This window comes from Rhipicephalus sanguineus, chromosome 3 (assembly GCF_013339695.2).
Source record: "Rhipicephalus sanguineus isolate Rsan-2018 chromosome 3, BIME_Rsan_1.4, whole genome shotgun sequence".
In the NCBI taxonomy this organism is placed as follows: Eukaryota; Metazoa; Arthropoda; class Arachnida; order Ixodida; family Ixodidae; genus Rhipicephalus; species Rhipicephalus sanguineus.
Window position 1 is genome coordinate 156,991,019 of NC_051178.1, and position 18,201 is coordinate 157,009,219.

The 18,201-nt window shown below is 44.5% G+C and overlaps 2 protein-coding genes across 4 annotated transcripts in view; one reads left to right on the forward strand and one right to left on the reverse strand.

Moving 5' to 3' along the window:
- Positions 1-7,869, forward strand: part of LOC119387557 (pantetheine hydrolase VNN2) — a 29,604-nt gene extending 21,735 nt beyond the window's left edge. Inside the window, exons 6-7 of the mRNA XM_049414196.1 lie at positions 3,175-3,400; positions 6,350-7,869. Of these exons, the coding sequence (XP_049270153.1) occupies positions 3,175-3,400; positions 6,350-6,643 (520 nt within the window). The 3' untranslated portion in view covers positions 6,644-7,869. The remainder of the gene's footprint in view (positions 1-3,174; positions 3,401-6,349) is intronic.
- A 3,865-nt stretch (positions 7,870-11,734) lies between these two features.
- LOC119387559 (Bardet-Biedl syndrome 5 protein homolog) lies at positions 11,735-18,098 on the reverse strand. 3 transcript variants are annotated; one of them, XM_037654986.2, is made up of 11 exons: positions 17,961-18,092; positions 17,780-17,862; positions 17,647-17,712; positions 17,510-17,559; positions 17,333-17,413; positions 17,189-17,241; positions 16,543-16,774; positions 14,598-14,660; positions 13,827-13,961; positions 12,542-12,640; positions 11,735-11,890 (listed from the first exon to the last, which is right to left on the reverse strand). In XM_037654986.2, the coding sequence occupies exons 1-11, from the start codon at positions 18,017-18,019 to the stop codon at positions 11,756-11,758; spliced, it is 1,056 nt and encodes a 351-aa protein (XP_037510914.1). In that variant the 5' UTR covers positions 18,020-18,092; the 3' UTR covers positions 11,735-11,755. The 3 variants fall into 3 exon arrangements, with proteins under 3 accessions (XP_037510914.1, XP_037510915.1, XP_037510916.1); XM_037654987.2 differs by lacking the exon at positions 17,647-17,712; XM_037654988.2 differs by lacking the exons at positions 17,510-17,559; positions 17,647-17,712 and having other exon boundaries at positions 17,961-18,098.
- Positions 18,099-18,201: the final 103 nt, after the last annotated feature.

Below are 18,201 nucleotides of genomic sequence, written 5' to 3' on the forward strand. Positions count from 1 at the left end.
CCTCGTCCGGACGATCTTCGTTGCCACTTGAGCTGTCAGCCTGGGCATCCTGGGTCTCTGCGACCGCAGCTACAATGTCTTTGTCAGCGAGGCTCGCAACAGCCTGAACATTGCAGTCTGCTTCCACGAAATCGTCCGCAGACACTTTGGGTGGAATGGCAGCCGGGAACAGGGACAACAACTCGCGAAACACGTCGTCTATGCGCTCGTCGTCGCCGTCTTCACCGGTTTCCGCAAGTTCCGCCATCACCAAGCCTGCCTTCCAGAAGCAGTTGGCCACTGTGTCTATCTTCACGTCTCGCCAGGCGCCCGTCACCATTTGAATGGCACCAAGCAGGTCAACCTTCAGCTCGGTGCCCATGCGGAGGTTGACCAGCAGCCTATCAAAGAGTCGCCCCCCTCTAGCCCACCTTGAAGGACTGGATAATGCCCTGGTCGAGCGGTTTCAGCTTGTAGTGTGCACGTAGCTCACAGGAGTACGGCCACTAGCGTGGGTTCGGGTTAGTGAGCCACAGCGCCGCGCTTGCTGTCGCCTCGCGTGAACTAGCGCGCCGCTGCACACGTACGTTCGGGCGCAAAAAAGGCATCGAGCGCAGTGCGGCGAGTACACAGTACTGCTCTCGAAATCCACAACACTTTATTGCCTGCGGCAACACCACAACGCAGTACAACGCCCGCTCCCAAAGGCGGCGGGAGAAGCAAACAGGCTTAACCACGCCACGGGCGAAAATACAACACAAAGGGTGCCGCTAGCACGTCTCCGTGGGCAAAGGGCTCACGGCGACACGCCGCTGAGGGAAAACAGTCCCTCGCGACTACGCTGTGTCTCTCACGATCAGCGACCACAGGGCTCGATCGCTCGAGTGAGGGCAAACTCCGCTTGCGTTGGCTTTGATTGGTACGGTTTCGGCGTAGTATGACCACGCGCGAACACACCGCACCGCTCTTCGGCCTAGCGTTCGGAAAGGACAACGTAAGGTAAGCGCTCGTCGCTGGCGCAAGGCACCGTTAGCGAACTCCGTCCGAGCGAAACCAAAAACAGAGGAGCAGGCGGATGGGAAGAAAAAACGTGCTTACCCTATGAGGTCCAGAGAGAGTCTGACACCCCCACGGCTGCCCACGGTGCCCATGACGCGCGAAACGTCTCGCGAGACTGGAGCGCGGCACCACCGTCAAGATTCGGCGCCGGGGTGAGGGAGGTTAACGTCACCCCCCGCTCGCCCAGCGCCGTAGGACAGCGGAGGAGGGGAGCATCGTGATCGGACATGAGGATGGCAGAAATAGGCGAAAAACCTGTGCAATGGCGACGGGCAAGCCTCAGTCCCCTCATGCTTCGCTGTCGTGTTGGCTGGCAGAAACTTCAGCTCGATGTTTTTGAGCGCACAGGTGAGCACGCACGCAAAAGAGGAATGCGGTGGTATGCGACAACTCACGGAAGTTAACTCCACCAACAAAGCACTCACGATGAGTCGCGATGGCAGTGATGGCTACCCGGGCTACCTGCGAGGGCACCAGCGATGTATGAAAGGCGCGAGCTGTGGTTGGCTGAGCAAGTACAAAAGGAGCGGGCTGTGGTTGGCTGATCAAAACTCACAAAACAGCAACAAAAAAAAAAGAAAGAAAGAAAAGGCGAAAGAAGGCCGTCGGCTCCTTCGTTCCTGCTCTCCGAGCCAACGGTAACGTGGAGAAAGCATGAAATTGAGAGAGAGAGAGAAAAAAATTAAAAAAATGCTGTTCCGCAAGTTGGAGAACGCGCCCAGCAGGAGTAGAGTCTAAGCCCTCTCGCCCTCACGTTTATCGAGCGTTTTGGGTGTCGGCTGAGGTGCGGTGCCGCGAAGGTCGCGGGGCGCAGTGAGCGCCGAAGCGCACCTTCCAGCTCGTGCGGCGTTCGATATATCCGATGGTGGGTAAAAATACCGTTCGATGTAAATGTGCGAATTTCTATACTTTTACAAAGGATTTTCAAGGGGATAATTTACGAGTTCGATATAGCCGAAAATTCGATATATGTGGGTTCGATATATCCGTGTTCGACTGTACCATCTGAGCAGTGTGGGTTCTCAGCGTTAAAACTCTGCTACAGAAACAGGCACATGCTATGGGGACGCTGTCTTCTCACAGGAGCGTACTGTAGATGCACACACACTGAGGATCACTAGTTATCGGTGGCTGCGGATCACAAACCCACACACACGTACTAGGATGTAGCAAGTCAATTTCTATCATCGGCTTCCGTGTGACAAGCAAGTACATCTCACATGCATGGTATCGTAAGGATGACTGACCCCTAACAAACGTCTGGGAAACAAATAGGAGTTAGTATATTCCTCGGAGACATTTGCTACTGCACTCTCAGGCCTTTCCTTACTACAATAGAACTTTTTGTTGGGCTAGTTGGTACATGCTTACTGAAAAACCAAAAAGACGCGTACCATCAAGGAAAAAGGTTTTTGTTGGAGCATAGTCCGGCAGCTTAGCCTGGCTCAATATCTTCTCTTCGCATCTTCCTTGCTATTAATTATACCTAGCTGAAAACAGAAGGAAAAGAATGAGGGCTGGGATTCTCTTACTTTTGTTTATGAAGCTTTTGTTACTGTGTTTTAGAACTCAGTGACATTTTTTTAAGCGTTCAGAGACTGCAATGTTTGCAACAGAGAAGGGCACCTTGGTGCAGGTACCCTGGTGACGAGCTTCATTTCTGTCCTGTCCTTACCTTTTTCCTTGATGGTACGCGTCTTTTTGGTTTTTCAGTAACCTTACTACAATCTTTGGACATGATATTCTGCAATTCTTTCATTTATTCCTTTATGCGATTCCCAGTAACTAGCAGCCTGTTCCTAAAATCCGTGATGTGTTGCATTGAAGAGCTTGAGTGTCTTTCATTTGTGCATCATTCTGATGGTGCACCAAAGTGCCTACTGCTGTCAGTGAAAGGGGCCTATTTGTTATTTTTGTTGGAGCATAGTCCGGCAGCTTAGCCTGGCTCAATATCTTCTCTTCCCATCTTCCTTGCTATTAATTATACCTAGCTGAAAACAGAAGGAAAAGAATGAGGGCTGGGATTCTCTTACTTTTGTTTATGAAGCTTTTGTTACTGTGTTTTAGAACTCAGTGACATTTTTTAAGCGTTCAGAGACTGCAATGTTTGCAACAGAGAAGGGCACCTTGGTGCAGGTACCCTGGTGACGAGCTTCATCCTAAGCAGCGCTTCCTGAACCAAGGGGACGTGAGCGACCATGCCGCACAGGTGCTTGGGCGGCCCAAGGGCTACAGCCGCGTTTGCCACGGAGACTTTTGTTGTTCACTCTCATATGAGACTCAAGAACTGAACGACAACTTTGTGCTGCTCGCCAGGAATGGCTTGCGTAATATCGGCACTTACATGCAGCTTGGCATTCAGGTGAGATACTGGCATTTCCCTGCTGAGCTGCCTATTGCACTCACTCAGTAGCTGCGTTGTTATACTGGTGAGCGTGAAGTTGCGAGTTTTATTTAGAGCCATGGCAGGGTTGCAGATTCGGGATCGCATTCATCATCATCATCATCATCATCAGCCTGTCTACGCCCACTGCCATGTTCCCCTCCCATGTTCCGCCTCTCCCATGTCAATGCCAATGTCCATGCCAATCAACCCGGTCCTGTGCTTTCTGCTGCCACGTTATACCTGCAAACTTCTTAATCTCATCTACCCACCTAACTTTCTGTCTCCCCCTCACGCGTTTGCCATCTCTTGGAATCCAGTCAGTTACCCTTAATGACCACTGGTTATCCTGCCGACGTGCTACATGCCCGGCCCATATCCATTTCTTCTTCTTGATTTCAACTATGATGTCCTTAACCCCGTTTGTTCCTGACCCACTCTGCTCTCTTCCTGTCTCTTAAGGTTACACCTATCATTTTCCTTTCCATCGCTCGCTGCGTCGTCCTCAATTTAAGTTGAACCCTCTTTGTAAGTCTCCAGGTTTCTGCTCCGTAGGTAAGTACCGGTAAGATGCAGCTGTTATATACCTTCCTCTTGAGGGATGGTAGATTACCATTCATGATTTGATAATGCTTGCCGAATGAGCCCCATCCCATCCTTATTCTTCTAGTTATTTCACTCTCGTGGTTCGGCTCCGCGATTACTACCTGTCCTAAGTACTACTTTACAACTTCCAGTGTCTCGCCACCTATCGCAAAGCGCTGTTCTCTGCCAAGATTGTTCCACATTACTTTAGTTTTATGTATGTTAATTTTCAGACCTACTCTTCTACTTTCCGTACCCACTTCAGTAATCATGAGCTGTAATTAGTCTCCCGCGTTACTCATCAATGCAATGTCATCAGCGAATCGTAGGTTACTGAGATACTCTCCATTAACTCTTATCCCTAACTCTTCCCAATCTAGGGCCCTGAAAACCTCCTGTAAACACGCGGTGAATAACATTGGAGAGATCGTATCTCCCTGCCGTACGCCCTTTTTTATTGGGATTCTGTCGCTTTCTTTATGGAGGACTATAGTGGCTGTGGATCCGCTGTAGATTTCTTCCATTATGTTTATATAGGCTTCGTCGATGCCTTGATTCCGCAGTGCCTGCCATGACTGCTGATGTCTCCACCGAATCAAATGCCTTCTCGTAATCTATGAAGGCTATGTATAGGGGTTGGTTGTATTTCGCGCATTTCTCTATCACCTGATTGATAGTATGAATATGGTCTATTGTTGAGAATCCTGTACGAAATCCTGCCTGGTCGCTTGGTTGATTGAACTCTAATGTCGTATTAATTCTGTTAGCAATTACTTTTGTAAATAGCTTGTAGACAACGGACAGTAAGTATTAACATATTGCAAAACCACTCAACCACTCGTGTTTGTGTAATTGAGTATAGTAGTAGTTGTTTCTTCCTACACTGTGTAACAGGTCAGGCCTGTTATATTGACTGAAAGCATAGTAATAAATCCCACTTTTCTTTTTTGTTCCTTCTCTGCGAAAGCCAAGGTAATGAGTGACGTAGCTCCAGAAGCAGTCTTTGGGTTAACATTTAAAAAAAAAATCCATTCCAAGGGCTGAGATTTTGAGCTGATTTGTGTATCGGCACCCTTTAGAAAAATTCACTGCAATCTCTCGCCTTCCTCTGCTCAAAGTGCACATTTTCCTCCCTGCCTATGGAACTAGTATCAGAACCCATCTCTTTGTTCCGAGTCCCTTGTCTCTTTCTGGCTTCTCCCACGCAGTTTCATCTATTTCGTTGGTTTTGAGCCGTGGAGAACATGAAGGGATCAAATGCGGTCATGTGCCCCCGGATGAGGCAAATTCAAAGCTGCAGGAACTTGGAACTTTGTAGATGAAGTTTTACATGTGAAAAAGCATGCCTTACGTGATAGCTAAGCAACATTAATTGTAAATTTTTTTTAGGATCGTAGCTGATGGTTACGAGGCAGGAGCTCAACGTATTGATAAGCACGTGTTGTGTACTTCGAAAGTGTTATCCCCTTCACTGGGTTGGTACCAACTGTTCATTTGGGTTGCGAAATTCACTGAGAAAGTTATTCCATGACCTTTAAAGTATCGTGCAACCCGCTTGAAGTTCTCTTAAGTGCAGACTCGGTTGCCAAAAAAATTGCTAATGCAGTCTTCAGTAGCATAGCCGAGCACTGGGAAATGAAAGGCAGGTGCCATAAATATAGTGTAAGAGTCTGCCTGTCTTTTTTTTTGCAATAGTTATTTAAAGGGATACTAAAGTTTAACAGTTAATCTGTTTAGATTGATAAATTGTACTCTGAGAACTCTAACAGTTAATTTCACCACCAAAGGTTTATTAATAGAGGAGAAAATCAAGGTCAAAGCTTAATTTTTAAATTTCATGTCTAAATCTCCGTGCTTGACCTCACGGACTTTGAAGTGTATTTTTCGTATTTTGGCAACATTGGCTCAGGGAAATTTCTCCAAACTTGATATGTTAAGTATATGGCCCCTTCAGAGGACAATGTACTTCATTTTTACTTATTATGAACTACATAGGACCTAGTAGATGCTGTCAAAGTCTATGACGTTGCGGCGTTTGGTGCAGAAATGGCAAGGTGGCGTCGCCACCCGCATTTTTCGCGAGTTTTGTCGCTTATCGAGCGTCTTCTCATGGCAAGCGTGGTGATATTGGAGTTGCGAAAGAGTAATTTACTAATATGAGAATAATCGTGTTTCTCTTGAGTGTCCCTTTAAATAGTGGATGTATATCATCCGTAGAAGAGCTTGCGGCAGAGTTTTCTATACATATTGTATACAAACAACTGTATTGATGGTTACGTGAGGTTGGCCTCCTCGGCCGCCTTACGGTTCTTGTGATAACACTCGCTCGTTAAACCCATGCAGCAATGCATCCTCGCGGTGTGCGAATCGAGAAATAACACGGTCTGCAAGAACTTCTCGACTCGCTCGACCACGAAGTTCACCGAGCTGCAATTGACGGCCCAGTTTGCGACAAATGCCGTCTTCCCCGTGGTGGCTTCGGACGAGCTGGCCCTGACGCCCAAGGATAAGTGGCAGTTTGAGACGACCTCGACCAACGCGAGCACCCTGACTCTCAAGGAAAATGGCAAGGACGAGGATATTCTGCACATCGTACTGTATGCCCGTTTGTACGACGCTGACAGGTTTACCAAATGATTTGACCCTTATCACTCGAAGTTGCTGGGGATTCGGCACTCGTAATCCCTAGCGTCCTCCATGTGTACGGTTGAGATTTGTGCTTTAACGGAAGGGGCTTTCGACAATTTGCGGTTGCACTTTGGTTATTTTTTGCTTCTGAAGTTACATGTGTTCTTGTTATATGAAACCAGTATCCTTCTTTTTGGCTTTTACTTCTTTGAGGCCCTGTTGACTGTGAATGTCAATTATATTACTGTTTAGACAGTGATCAAGCATGTGCCTGGAGTATGCACTGCACATGTAATTTATGTCATTACAACCACCTCGTTGATAAGGCGCAACAATTATGTAAGTGAAAATGTGAGTCTTGTTCGTTAAAAGGTGAAAAACAAAAAAGGAAAGGAATGGGTCAGATGTTGCTGCAGGCTACACTGCAGTTGACACAGGCCTGGCTGATTTGCTTACTTAAGATGTCACACAGAACTCAGCATTGCTGGAGCCATTACCATAGTTGCCTAGAGGTCTTAATATCACCAAGAAAGCTGTCATACCAACTTTTTTTATGAGTCTTAGATTTTTAGTCATTATTTGCAGCGTATTTTTATTGTCCACAGGGATGCTACGTGTAAGTGCATGTTCGGTATGCAAGCACTGTCGAATGCTCATGGTGGTTTTATTTAGGTCTGTTCTAGCACTATTGGCTTCACTTTCTTGTGCAAAATGTAAGTCATAGGTCACACTTCACCGTTTGCCAGCGAAATATCTTTTAATTATGAAATATACATTATTAGTCTGCATTCTTTATGCAAAAACCTTAATGCACCTAATAGTGGCAGGCTCACTTTAGCTACCAAAAAAGGACTGCTCTGGGAATGTGAGAAGGCTTTCATTTTATGCACTATGCAGAAAGGTAGGCCACATCAATTAGTACAATCTAATATAAATATTCAAGTTATGCAAGTTAAACTGTGATACATACCACATATGGATCAATAAATAGACTCATATTAGTCATCAATGCTGGTCCTCTATACATTTGTGAGAAGCGGTGTACAATGAAAAATAATGGCATGAAGGTGACTTCCTTTATGCCTGCATTGTCACATAAGGTGTGTGTGCGAATGCACGTGTTCACAATGCATCAGGACCTATGCAAATGTGATAGAATGTGTGCCTTATGGTAGTGCGGCTGTTGACTGTGAATTAATGTGCTGATTGAACAAACAATAAAGCTTGTTTGAATTCTTGAACCTGTTTTACTTAGCTGTTTTTAACTGTTAACTTCCGATGAAGCCTCCCATACACATGACATTCTGGTTTCAGTCATTAGTGTCAGATAAGTAAGACATCGACATATAGAAGGCTTAATGGTACGCTATTATACCAACTTTGTTGAACAGGATAGTTTCACAGCAGTATGCGTGGACATTTTTTTTGCCCCTGTATTGACATTGAAACACTTATGAGTGCAGAAATGAAACATTCTGGATTTGGAAAGAGCATTGCCCTGAACGCGAAAGCCCAATGTCTCACTCCGTTTCATGCACGAAACGAGGAGTATTTTTTCGAGGGGCTCGTTTCTCTGTTAGACACAACCAAATGAATCCTACAGGCAAATAGGTAGAGCTGTGCGAATAGCAAAATTTTGGATGCGAAGCGAATTCGAATAATAAAGATTGATTGCGAATCGAATCGAATAATTTCGAATAATTTTCAAATATTTCTCAAACATTTTTCGAATAATTCGAAGTGAAATTACAGAAAAAGTTGCAGAGAATCCATAAGTATGTTCTTGTGAGATAGCAACATGAAAGTGTTTCTTTTTGCGAGGTTGATGAAGCGCTGGTGGGGTCATATTTCATAGTTGTCTTTTTTATCAAGAATGAGGCAATGTAGAGGCCGAATTGTATTTATGTACATGATTTGGTGCAACCAAAGTGTTGCCGACAACACTTTACACGTAATAGGCAGAAATGCCATTTCCTCAGCCTCTCCTTCTCTTTCAACTTCTGTGGAAGGCCAACTGATGTGGCAGACAAGGGTGTGCTCCCTTCAAGTCTGGAGTTCCAAATCAGCCTTGTAGACGTCGATATATAAAAACATCTGAAATTTTGGATGCTAAAAAGCTTCGGCGTCCGATTTTTCAGACTTCCTGCCCAAATTTCAGGTCCAAAACAGCATTAATTGAGCCCCCAACTCTGCCACATCTTTCATCTCCATATTGGAACCAGCGTTTTCTTGAGTTAAAAATTGGGGGACCCTTAAGCTTCGCCTTTAAGAGTTGAACGCGATAGCGAAATCCGGCCCCCAGTGCGCACTTCAACCACTAAGTGCATACTTATTATAGTGTATTGTTACACACACACATGCACACACACGCACGCACGCGCACGAATTGTACAGGCTTTCAATCTAAAGCAAGAGTCGCATGGCCTCCAAGATATACGCCGCGCGACCGCCCTCTCGGATGCCATGAAAAGTCGAGACATATTTCTCACAATGCTTACAGATGGCAGCACATTATCTAGTGTTTGCTGCGTGGGCTTGATATGTTTTCCGCTAGATGGACTAGTTGTCCGTTTTTAGAGCTATTTGAAAGTTCGTGTGGGTATTTAGCGGCGATGCTGCCGTCCCGCCTTTTCGACGTAGTTTGGATGGGCCTCGCGATTGCGCCTACAATCGCCGAAGGGGTCGTTTTCGTCGTGACACCTACCGAACAAAATGCGTTGAGACTCCTTTCACTACAGGACATTATGTAGTGTTTTTTTTTCCGCAGCAGCTGCAAGTAACATCGTGGCTTTGTGGTAAGACACCTGCCTGCCACGCGAACGGCCCGGGTTCGATCCTCATTGGGACCGAAGATTTTATCGTTTATTTTATTTGGCTACTTTCTCGATTTTTCGCTCACGGATGATTTTCGCCCACAACCACGGTGCCGACGCCGACACCGGAATTTCTGCGACAGCGAGCTCTCTAACGCTATCGCGTTAATACTTTGCTACCGTAGCGGAGCTTGAAAGGCAGCTTTGCCGCAATTACGGGGGTGTGATGAGGTGAAGCCATTGAAAATCTAGGGACCACTTCCAATCAGACCGTTGACTGTCTCTTGCCTAATTCGACCGTAACGGAGCTTGAAAGGCACTTTGCCGCAATACTGGGGTGTGATGAGGTGACGCACATTGAAATCTGAAGGGGTCCACTTTCAACCGGACGTTGACATGCATTTGTCTGTTGGGAATTCGAATAGTAATTTCAGTGCGAATCGAATCGAATAGCAACACTATTCGAAAAATAGTCGAAATTTCGAATATTTGCACACCCCTACAAATAGGCCAAGGGAAGCATAGGAGCCATTAATTGTGTCTTTAACTGTAGTACAGTAAATATTCGGGTAAATCGAAATTAATTAAAATGAATGAAAACTCACCCTTTACGTTGGTGAAATCTGAATCCACAACGTTTGATATACGTGTCCGATGCTGGCTAACACTCTCTTGGGACTACACATACAGATGTATACCGAACGAAGTGGCAGGGAGGCACCTTCCATCGTAGTGCAACAGGTAGAGCATCGGACGCGTAATTTGAAGGTTGTGGGTGCAGATCCCACCGACGGAAAGGGTGATTTTTTTCCCCACTTTCTTTCATTTCTGTTTATGTCATTGTTTGCTGCGCTACAGTTAAAGACAACAATTAATGGCCCCCATGCTTTCCCTGTGGCCTAATTGTGCGTTCTATTCCATTTCCTGGGCAGGGAGCGTATAATCTTTTGCAATAGATTGCTTGCCCTCTTTCTGGCATTCAAGGATACTGCCTTTTTTGCCTGTGGTGGTGGTGAAATATTTTATTGAGAGCCTGTTGTAGAGTTGCGCTGTGGGCAGGATGCCTGGTACGGTACTCTGTCTGTAAACAAACTGGCCGGTTGGGCTCTCTGGATCATCTCCAGCTGGCTTTCAAGATTGGAGACTTGCACAGGGCTGCCTGTTGCCCCTCGAATGCTACTGATTCATCGGAACCATAGCCGTATTTTTCTGGCAGGCGCGATGTCTGTGATGATGTGACAGCTTATGGGACTGCACACAAACGCCAGCTGGCAGATGTTGGTGGCCGTGAATTACACTCAAGCAATATTGACATGTGCATGTGCTTACACGTTTTTTAAGAAACAGAAACGGCACTTGTCCACCCATCCTGCCAATCCCGTGGCAGTTCAGTTGTTGCTTTCGGACGCCTTTGTCAGCTTCCAACGTTGGAGGGCTACCATAAGGGCAATGTCAAAAAAGAAAAGATGGATTGGCAGGCATTCTGCCGGCCCAACTGAGAAGAACCACTGAGTCGGAAGGGTTAAGTAAACATTTTACTCTTTTATTTTCATTTACGTTGTGTATTGCAGTAGGCTCTCGATAACTAAAGCTCGAAGGGACCCCAAGATTTTGTTCGAATTATCAGAAGTTCTCATAAAGTATGACTCGGGGCAACATACCAGAATGCTCATTGTTTCTTAGGGCCACAGCAACATCATAGATTGCCAGTAAAATTTTTAGACATCAACAGTTTTAATGGTACTCGTTATTATATGCCGCGAGCATATAATAACGTAATCGGCTTTATTTGCAACTGTTAGTGGAGTAGGAACAAAATGTTCGGCTAGGAGCGACAAAGACAGCACATATTTTCAGGCATGGAGAAGCAAAAAGTATGAGTAAACCGAATTTATGCATTGGAGCAGTTGGTAATAAGCGGGTTTAAAGTACATTGAAAACATAGCGGGCCAACCAAAAATTTAAGTTGTTTGAATTAACCAAAAGTTTGAATTATAGAAAGTCTACTGTGTAATAATTTTTCATTTATTTGAGAACATATTTTTCAGAGGCAGCCCTATTCATTCTGGTATGTTGCTGGGCTTTCAAGAAGGTATGCCCCAGAGTGCCATTAAAGATAAATCGCTACATGCCTACAAGCAAGTTGCGATTCGGGGAGGGTATGGCGTACCGGTCGTGTGAGAAACTAAACACGACTGCAGTTGCCAACACGAAGGCACGCAAAAGCGAAATGCTGTTTATTTGGAGAAAATCAAGGAACTGTGGGATACTGGTGGCTTCTACCATTGGCCTTGAGTGACTGGTAGGCTCAGGATGAGGGCGGCAGCACTTCCCAGAGGCTAGCAAGTGTGAAACCTTCGGGCAGTTTTTCCACAGCAAGACCTAGCTCGGGGCTGAGCACAACCTCGCGGTCACGATCGTGACCACCGTCTGCCAGGTAGGCCTGCAATGTCATGTTGCAGGCATTCTCAGAGGACGGATTCATGAGAAATATTGCTTTTGATAAAGCGAGCGTGAGGTGAGTAAATCTTTGGGCCCTATAGCTAAGGTTAAAATATGCTATGGTTTGTGGACTCCATGGCAAAACATAAATAAGTTGGAAACCAATTACAGGTGAGCAACACTAACTATATTTACGATGAATTCATATATGTCTTAGCAGGCGAGCAAATGGGCTGTTCATTCATAAGCAGCCTAAGTAAATATTCCAGAAGCATGCACTCTGTTACGTGTGTCTATATAGATGCCACAAGCTTGGGCTTTCTTTTCAGATGAAGTTTTTGCATCTTCTATCATGGCTTACTTGCCAAGATACTACTGGCATCAGGGTTGCAAACTCAAATGACAACTGTGGTGCCACATCCAATAAGGGTGGGATGTAAGTACTATAGGTATATGCTTGAATGCAGCTGTGCACTGAAAATTTTCACATGGTAAAAAAATGATGCAGGGCCTTCTGCTCCAGTGTCTTTCATCACCTACATGCAGCCTTGACACACTGAATCTTATAATGAAAGAAAAAAGAACGAAACGGAACAGTGTGCAGCTGACAACAATCTGTAAAGCAGCCTGCATTGATGATAAGGAGACTCACAGCAAAGGCATCATAGTGAGTTCCGTCTGCACTGTTCACTTCGGGCTCGTCTTGTATTTCGGGTCCTGTGTCTTGAGTCACGGCCTCCTCGTCTGCTGTCTAGGTTTTCAGCAGAAACAAGCCACAGTGAGATCATTTTTGCGGAGTTCGTTCATGCATTAACGGAATATGCCCTTACTTGTTATTTGGCACTAATCTGCTAACAGAAACAAGTACTAGTCTGTTGTCATAACGATAGCCACCACTGTCTGACTAGAAATGCGAGAGCAGTGCGGGCAGACCTTTAAGGACGAGTCATAAAGTAAAGAAACGAGAAAGTGTGAGTAATTCTAAGTAAAAGCTGTAGCAAAGGCTTGCTACCAGTTGCAGCCTAATTTAGCGCTGCCTGCGTACTGCTATGAGTCATTACATGACCTGTTGCCTCTTCCACGTGTAGTAGCAGTTCCTACTTTTTGGTACCAGTGACATTGCTGTTAGCTGCTCTCGATTGGATTTGCATTAAGTCTTCTCACCTTGTCAAGTCTAGCTCCCATTTACACCTTACACTGATACCATCTTGGTCATGTGAGCGGTACAGTAATAAGCACACTGTGCTAGTTCTGTGTCATTGCGAGCAACAGCCAATGTTGCTAATCACTAGCTATAAATATGTGACGTACAGAATGTTAAAGACTGGCACTGGCTTTTTCACATAGGGGTCGCCACTAACTTTGAACAAAAAATGGTCAAAGCATCGGGTGCTTCTTCTTAAGAAAATTAGCGAAGAAACTGCAGTTTCCAACATTGCACTTTGCATCTGCATTTGCAACCCCTTAGAATGGTACGACTACCTACATTGACAGAAGGGAAGCAAGCAACGGGCAGATTTACAGCATATTTTATTTGTTTTTACCGCAGCAAAAAATGAGGGAAACATACTTTAAAACCCAGGACTGCAAGCTGAATTACAGTGAAAACACTAAATACATTTACTAATAGGTATGATGGGGTAAAGCTTGTAAACACTGGCTTAGCTGTTTGAATGGATATTTAAAACGCTGACATAAATGCTTGCACGAAGTTTGAGAATACAGGCTTGTTTTAAATGAGTCAAATGTTTCAAGTCAGTTCTGCAGAAGCCTTCAAGGGGGAGAACAGCTTATGAAACATTCATGGTTGAATGTTTAAAGCAGTAGACGTTTTTAAGAAACTGCCGGTAACAAGTGACCAGAGACTAATGGAACAGACTGTCACCTTACACTGTACATACACCAGTGATGCAATCAGCATGGCTGTATGCACACACCTGCTTCTCCATGAAGACGTCCACTCCCATGATTGGCTTGGTCTTGTGCACCTTCAGGAGGCTAGACAGCTCTTTGTAGATGTGCTGCAGTCGCTCCATGGGGTCCACTTTGAAGCCAAGTACATAACCGCCACTCTGCAATAAACACAATATGATATGGAGCAGGCACTATGTGATCTTGGAGCAGTCACCATATGCACAATTATAAACATAGGGGGCAGTTTCGAATATCATCATAAGTGCTTAGAGTTGAATAGTGTACTTAGATAACTTTCACCTAGTATGATTTGATTGAGCTTCACTTCAGAGCCTGCGTGGGATGCACACTAAATAATTAGCTCTAAGGTCATTAATTTCAACATTTCTTCTTTGTATCTCTCTTTCATGCCAATTTGAAGAAACGGCTCCACTCATCATGTCTATTAGGACAATCAAAGAGATGGAGTTGCAAATGAGCTCATTTATACTTGTGCAACTCGCCAGCCAGTAAGGCTCGCCTGCAAATCTTGACTGGCTTGTTCCATTTTTGTAGTCTATTTTAAAATTGAAATCATTTGAAGCAATTATTTCTACTCTAGTATTACTATTTAGTACTTGGGAGTGGTACCGAGAAGGCAGCTGCCTCCCCCCATAAAGCTTGCCCTATTAGCTTCAGGGATGTTCCTGCACTCGTGAAGGGCCTTTGTCCACATAGCTGCCCTACCCAAGGGTAAAGATCCTAGCACCACTCTGGTTCAAGAAAATGATACAGTAACATATAAGCGCACTCACCCTGTCTGTTGTCTCAATGACCAGTGCTGTGCCAAACTTTGATTCCCGCGTTTTTATGGCAGCCTAAAAAGATACGAAATGCTAGTTTGAGTAACTCTGGCGCGTATTGGCCACAATAGGTGCAATTAAGTGTTTAATCTTGCTTGGAGAGAAGTAAAATAAGTAGAGCTGTGCGAATAGCAAAATTTTGCGTGCGAAGCGAATTCGAATATTGAAGTGTGAGTGCGAATCGAATCGAATATTTTTCTAATATTTCTCGAATATTTCTAGAATATTTTTCGAATACTTCGAAGCAAAATTGCAGAAAAAAAAGTTAGGACCCCTAGGCATATTCTTATGAGATAGCAACATGAAAGTGTTTCTTTTCGCTAGGTTGATGAAGCGCTGGCAGGATGGTGTTTCATAGTTGTCTTATCAAGAATGAGGCAATGTAGAGGCTGAATTGTATTTATGTACATGATTTGGTGCAACCAAAGTGTTGCTGACAACGCTTTGCACGTGATAGGCAAAAATGCCATTTCCTCAGCCTCTCCTCCTCTTTCAACTTCTGTGGAAGCCCAACTGATGTGACGGACAAGGGTCTGCTCCCTTCAAGTCCGGAGTTCCAAATCTGCCTCGTAGACGTCGATATATAAGAACATCCGAAATACTTGGTACTAAAAAGCTTCGGCGGCTTCTGATTTTTCGGACTTCCTGCCCAAATTTCAGGTCCAAAGCAGCATTAATTGAGCCTCCACCTCCGTCACATCTTTCATCTCCATGTTGTAACCAGCGTTTTCTTGAGTTAATACATTTGCGACCGTAGCGAAGCTTGAAAGGCAGCTTTGCCGCATTACGGGGGTGTGAGGAGGTGAAGCATATTGAAAATCTAGGGACCACTTCCAATCGGACATTGACTCTCTTTTGGCCAAGTTCGACCGTAACGGAGCTTGAAAGGCAGCTTTGCCGCAATACGAGAATGTAATGAGGTGAAGAATATTAAAAATCTGAAGGGGTCACTTTCAATCGGACGTTGACTGTATTTGTTTTTGGGAAGTTCGAATAGTAAAATTCCAGTGCGAATCAAATCGAATAGCAAACACTATTCGAAAAAAAATTCGAAATTTCGAATATTCGCACACCCCTAAAAATAAGACATTAACACTAATAGCATACAACTTCTAAAAATAGCAAGCAGTAGATTCATCCACGTTTATTTTTACCTTGTAGCAGTGGAAGTGGTAGAAGTATTTTTAGGAGGTTCTCCTGAAAAAGTCTAGGTATCTGCTTCAATTGTAATCACAGTTTTTCGTGAACTCTGTAATCACATAAGCTTGAACATTCACTTGAAATCAGGCCAAGATCAGCTGAAACCACAAAAGGTGCAGTATAAAATGTCCTGTTGATGTAGATGTCCTAGCCACTGAAGAAAACATCAAATGCCATAAGTAAATGTGGCTGCATATATTATGCAGTGAAAAAGATGCTTTTGTTTTCCTTGCCATAGCACAGTGGGATCTGCAGGTCTTTTAGTGTCCAAAAAGGCATTCCTGCAACCTTACGCCTGCATCTATATCCACGGTAGTTTGTTTGTTTGTTTATTAATACTGTTAACCCTAGAAGGGTCATTACAGGAATGGATCAACAATCAGATACAGTTCAATAAAAAATATACACGCGACATAAATGTGAACATGATTTCAAGGGTAGTGTGCAGTTCCACAGCTTCTTTCGCAGTGGTACACAGTGGCACTTGCCACCATACTATCAAATCAAACGTATGCACGTGAGCATGAAACTTCAAGACCTGCTTACTTGAAAAGCAAGTATTACGACCAGCTAAACATCTCATGCAAGGAATAAAGCATTAACCAAGAATTGTTGCATGTCAGGGGTCATTTCAAATGAGCCATTGTATTTGATGATTCTTTCTTGCGCATGCTGGCTCACAATGGGAGAACATTACCACTTGCAGGTAGGGCAAGCTGATGTTGAAAGACTCGTTCATGTTGGCGTGCCAGACGATGCGCACGTTGGTGATGTGCATGGTTCCCAGGTTACCCTGGTCGCTGGACAGGTTCCACACTCCGTTCACCTGGCTGCACAGCTGCTCCATGGGTAGCAGTCGCAGCTGGCGATTGTGCAGAAGTGCAGCACGCAGGTGCAGGTCACGGTACAGCTTGGTGGCACTGTATGCCCTGTGCACACAGGTTATTTTGCTATGTGCATCATTTTGTTGTGATGGCGTCTGAGTAATCTTTACTGCACAACTAGGCCATATGCTTTTCTCGATAAACACAAATTGCAGAAAGTATGTTAGAGCTGCAAGAAAGATAACAGAATTAATAGTAAAATGTAGGAATGCCTTATGTGTTGTGCACATATCATCTTCAACTGTCAAGACATGGAAAAGAGGGGACATGCCAAGTACCATAGTGGCCAGAATACATTCTATAGCCAATGGTACATTAAAAAAAAAAATCCTGCCTTAGAATATGCTTAGTGACCTAGTACATGCAAAACAGTGAAGATAGTAAGCTAATGTACAGACAATGCACCAGTGTTATATGAAGCCCGTCATTGTGACTGACGTCAAATATCTGGCTTCTTACTTGAAAGTGTTGAGGACAGATGCGATAAGGCGTGGCTGCTCCATGATCTGGCTCTGGTAAGGAAACAATTGATAAAATAATGACTCCGTGCAAATGTCATATGGTGCAGAATATATTTGTGTATGTCGAAGTTAAATTAGTTACCATGTTGGTAAATATGAATTCGTAACGAGTGCTGTTGGACTTTGTCATAATGTAGAGTGCTTCGGCGATTCCGCATAATTTCTGGACAAAAAAAAGGGGGGGAATGTAAATGTTTACCAAATGCACATCTGAACGACACGTCTATGAAATAAATTGTGAAATTTCAGTGCCACTCACGGAATTAACAGTTCTCGTTGATATTCCTGTGACGCAATTGAATCCAACAGCTGGTGAAAGAAGGAAGTATAGTAAGCACGTCTACTAAGGCTCGCCACGCACTAATCTCATTTTCATTCTGCGTGCAAATATCTTACAGAGGTTTACTCTTGGCCTAGCAAGGGACTGCCAGATAATCCGTAAGTTTGTGACATACAATGTTCCTGCAAGGTAATCAAGAGGACACAGTAATTAGGGGTGATTCGACAATGGCATGTGACGTAGTTTCACCTTTGTCTCCACTGTTACCCTTGGTGTCTTCCACATTTGGAAGCCTGTCAATTTGTTCTTCCCCAGCACCATATTGGAGGTCTCTGGAAAAATCAACAAGTGCAAAGACTTTTCTGTCTCTCGCATTTCTTTTGCATGTGTGTGCTACACAGAACTTTCACAGCAGAGCAAATTCACTCACTGGTTTGAGATATCGAATCTGATATCTCGATCTTGCCAGAGTCCTTCGGATTCAGCCATGGTGTCCACACGCCAGTTCAAGATGTGCCAGAAACGAAACCAAGCCGTTGCTAAGCGACAGCCGTCGCCATGATGACGTGATCGTCTCAGTCGTCGTCTTGGCTTAGCCAGAGCTGGCTACTTTCGTGATTAATATAGTAAATTGAACGTCTCAACATGAAGCGCACAAAAGGCAATTTTTA

Excerpts from the sequence above, each read along its gene's own strand:
- LOC119387559 (XM_037654986.2), bottom strand. The coding sequence starts at position 18,019 with ATGGCTGAATCCGAAGGACTCTGGCAAGATCGAGATATCAGATTCGAT. Across the intron at positions 17,863-17,960 it reads AGATTCGATATCTCAAACCA|AGACCTCCAATATGGTGCTG; the intron begins GTGAGTGAATTT and ends TGATTTTTCCAG. Across the intron at positions 17,713-17,779 it reads GGGTAACAGTGGAGACAAAG|GAACATTGTATGTCACAAAC; the intron begins GTGAAACTACGT and ends ATTACCTTGCAG.